Source organism: Vigna unguiculata, chromosome 5 (assembly GCF_004118075.2).
Source record: "Vigna unguiculata cultivar IT97K-499-35 chromosome 5, ASM411807v1, whole genome shotgun sequence".
Taxonomy (NCBI): domain Eukaryota; kingdom Viridiplantae; phylum Streptophyta; class Magnoliopsida; order Fabales; family Fabaceae; genus Vigna; species Vigna unguiculata.
This window is the reverse complement of record NC_040283.1, coordinates 45,760,544-45,764,882: the sequence shown is the minus strand read 5'-3', so window position 1 is coordinate 45,764,882 and position 4,339 is coordinate 45,760,544. Positions and strand designations below refer to the sequence as shown.

General features: G+C 27.6%; 1 protein-coding gene across 1 annotated transcript; it reads left to right on the top strand.

Moving 5' to 3' along the window:
* Nucleotides 1-253: 253 nt before the first annotated feature.
* On the top strand, nt 254-2,336 carry LOC114183692 (endo-1,3;1,4-beta-D-glucanase-like). Its single transcript, XM_028070805.1, has 7 exons — nt 254-438; nt 645-666; nt 840-966; nt 1,095-1,185; nt 1,304-1,393; nt 1,752-1,852; nt 2,157-2,336. Exons 1-7 carry the CDS (start codon nt 291-293, stop codon nt 2,298-2,300), a joined length of 723 nt encoding a protein of 240 aa, XP_027926606.1. The 5' UTR covers nt 254-290; the 3' UTR covers nt 2,301-2,336.
* Nucleotides 2,337-4,339: the final 2,003 nt, after the last annotated feature.

Sequence of the window (4,339 nt, the reverse complement as noted above, 5' to 3'; positions counted from 1 at the left end):
CCTTTTTAATATTTTAAATGTTTACTCTTGTTAAATGCATTTATTTATTTAAACTAGTAATAAAGAGAAAAAAAGTTATTTTTCAACTTTATGGAAAGATATAAAAGAGAGAGGAAAGCATAATATATTTTAATTCTAATTTTCATTTCAACCGTTAGTTTGATTTCATCAAACGGCTTGTAAAAGACGTGGAAAAGGGTCACAGAGAAATCGTGTAGGAGAGAATCCCTTTCCTATAAATATAAGAGTAGAGGGAAGAGCATAGCATAGGGAAGAAAACAGAGAGAGAAATGGTAGGAAGTGGATGCTTTTCAAACGCTCCTATTCTCAACGCTTCGAGCGGCGTTGGCCATGTTGTCAATGTCGGTGGTGTTAACTCCTACGTCACCGGTTCTCCTCTCGCCGTTCTTGCCATTCTTCTTGTTTCTGATGTTTACGGTATTCAACAATCTTCTTCTCTTTCGATAATTCGAGTCTTTCTGTGTGAATAATTCAGTTCGATGTTTATGTATATGTGATTTCGCTCCTTTCGGTTTTGCTGTAGCATATCAGTTTTACTCATATTGCTTTCTCTTACTTCCTTGTTTTGTGTATCAGTTTTATTATCTTCATTTAACTTCAGGCGCTCAATCTCTGTTTTGCAGGATTTAAAGCACCTCTGCTAAGGTATGGTGCTTAAATTAAATTTCATTTAACAATTCAACGTCTAAACCACAAATTAAACACTCATTTAGTTTAATAATTTAATGTCTAAATCACAAATGAAGCTCGCAGTTGATTTAACGATTTAATGTAATGTGTTCCGTGTTGATCAATGTTATCTGTTATGTATTGTGAAGGAAAATTGCAGACAAGGTTGCAGCTCATGGGTATTATGTCCTGGTTCCTGACTTCTTGCATGATGATCCTTATGATCCTAAGAATTTGTCGAGGCCAACCCGTGTTTGGTTAAAAGATCATGAACCGGTTAATTCTTACTTAATTATACTTTCTTGTTCTGATTTTGACAGAGGATTCACATGTTACAACTTGTGACTTGTATGAAAGTTGCACTGCATTCTGTGTGATGCTTACATTGCATATTAAATTTGTAGGGAAAACCTTCTGAAGAAGCAAAACCTATCATTGAAGCCTTAAGAAGAAAAGGTGTTTCCGCTGTTGGAATTGCTGGTTTTTGTTGGGGCGGTGAGTGATTTTCACTGAATTGGTGTTCTTTATCTCCTCTCCTATGTGTGATTTTGCAATTTTTGGTCACCTTTGGAATAATTCACAGAATGTTCTGCGTTTTTTCTCTTTCTCTCAGCCAAGATCGTTACCAACCTAGCAAGACCTGAACTTATCCAAGCTTCTGTGCTATTACATCCATCATATATAACTGTGGATGACATCCGTGGTATGAATTCTCAATATTTTAGATTGTTTCTTAATTTACATATTCTCTGTACACGATTCCAACTTCAAGTAGTACCTTCGTAAAGGAAAATTTGCTTTAACTAAACATGTTTTCATGCAAGAACCAAGAAAAATCCCTCTTTATGAATGATTAAAACGTTTCAAAATCACTAATGTTGTTTTTATTTCAAAAAGAACACCTGTAATGACTGAGATCAGTTTTTTTGTATTTTGTTTTTTAAATCTCCTTTCTTTCTGTCTTTCATTACCATTTCTTTAATGGTCGAATAATGATACAAATCTTAAACCAGTGATTGAGATGTTTGTATTCTCAAATAGTTAATTCTTGATCTTTTCAGGTGTTAATGTTCCAATTGCTATACTTGGAGCAGAGCATGACTCCCTCTCTCCTCCAAAGCTTTTGAAACAATTTGAAGAAGTCCTGAAAGCTAAACCTCAGGTACCATGAATGTTTTTCTTCTTTTTCTGATTATGTATTCTAATTTAGTATTAACTTGATGATTTGGTAATTAACTTTTGTAATTAGTTGCGTATGTGTTTTTGATATTATTATTGCAAGTCATTGTTGTCTTTTTCTAGTTATACAAATTTGGCTAGCTTTTACGTTAGACACGTAAAATTTGAGTCGGACCAAATGATTTTACATTAATCATTTTTAGGCATCCAAAGTATCTGTTTATGGGTCAATTTTGTGTATTCTCTAGTGGAGTTTATGACTTTGTACCAATTTTTGTTTTATGCAGATTGATAGTTATGTAAAAGTATTTCCTAACGTCTCACATGGTTGGACTTTGAGATACGACCCTACAGATCCAAAAGCTGCTATGGCTGCAGGGAAAGCTCACACAATCATGATAAATTGGTTTGATAAACATCTTAAGAAATAAGAAATCTTGTAATGTGATTTTTTATTGTACCAATATGTCATAATAATTCTCTGTTTGATAAAAAAAATTGTCAGACCATATGTTATGGGTACGACAAACTGACAAAAAAAAGTTCCCAATTTCCACCTAAAATTTGACAAAAACTAATTTTCAAATGTTGTATTAATAACTAATTTAATAATCTAATTTGCTGATTTGATTATTTTAGTCTCTTATTACTTTTTAATTCAATTTAATCATTTAATTTTTTTAAAAAGATTAATTTAGTCCTTTTTTTATTGAGTTGACGTTCAGACATATTATATGTCAATTTATAAAAAAATTAATTTTTTATTATTCTTTATTAATTTTTATTAATTTTTCAAAATTAAAATTGTCAGGTAATAATGGTAATAATTATTTTTTAATTTAGTCCTTCTATCTTTTAAAATGATCCAATTTGGATCTTTTCCATTTGAGATTAAATTAGAAATTAAACTTAACCAATAAAATAATATGAATATTTGGATGGAGTTATTTTATGTATAAATTTAAAAAAAATCATTTTAATATGTATATATAATTTGTAATTATCCTCATTTACTGATTTGGTCTTAGAGAGGAAATTATATCCTTTTAAAAGATAAAGAGGCTAAATTGAATAAAAAATTTAAATAGGATGACTAAATTAGAAAAAAAATCGCTATAACTAGACACAACCATAACTTGACACTTACACGTGACAATTTAAATTAAGAAAAAATATCCACAAATTGAGATGTGACCTACACAAACACAATGCTAATATCAATCTAACAAAAATTACCAAATTAAACTTTAAAAAAAAATTAAAAGACTAAATTGAGTAAAAAAATAATAAGAGAATCAACATGAACCAAGCAACAAATTAGATAATTATAAATAATTATTGTCATAAACTAATGTTTTATAAATCAAAACATTCTATTGTTAAAATCTATATAAAATATTATGAGGTATCAATCATGAATACGTAACCCAAATAAAATATCGGTTAATCATATGTGATATTTAATAAGTAAAAAGGTTATATAATTCATATGTTATTTTATGAAGAGAGTGTTTTACATAATTTTATAAAGTAGAGAATGAAATACTTAATTTAAAGATTAAACGCAAGTTTTCATAACAATATGAAGACAAAAATCATATTTAATTATAAAAAAAATTACTATCTAAAAGTATAATGTTTGTATTAGTGAATGTTAAATACATACATTTGAATTTAAAACTTTAAATTCTGTCCTTAGATACAGTTATTAATATAACGATAAATACATACAAAAATCATATTTAATTCTAAAAAAATAATTATCTAAAAGTATAACGTTTATATTAGTGAATGTTAAATACATACATTTGAATTTAAATTTTTAAATTTTGTCTGTACATACAGTTATTAATATAACGATTGCTATTTAAATGAATTATTTCCATTATCAAAAGAAAATATATAATATGAAAATATTTCCTGTTACGTCACTTAATTAATATGATCATAAGATAATTCTCCAAACGTTTGATGCATTAATTTTTAAAAGGCACACAAGTTGCATTTTTCTATGGAATAAGGTGTATATTTGTTAAACAGTAACTCAATGGATTATCGCAAACACTTTATTTTATCAGCAAATTCAACGAATATGTTAACAATGGGCTCAATAGGAGATCAGAAATGTTATTTCCTTTAAATGTTAATAAAGAATAAACTTTGGTGGGTTATTTTTCTTACTTGAGTTGTATTATTTTTATTATACATTTTTTACTTAATTAAATTTTAAGAATTTTATAAGTATAGATATTTTTAAATTGAGTTTTTATTGTAAAATTTGATTGCATTATGTGTATAAAATCTTTACATTTTCTGAGTCCCGATGACTAATATTTAAATAAAATCAAACCCTTTGTATTAAAACTATAAAAAACTTAAAGTTTAATTATGTTTTATGTAAAGATATGTGAGTAATGATTACTTCAACCAACTTAACAATAAAAATAAACGGAGAAACATAGTTGAAAAG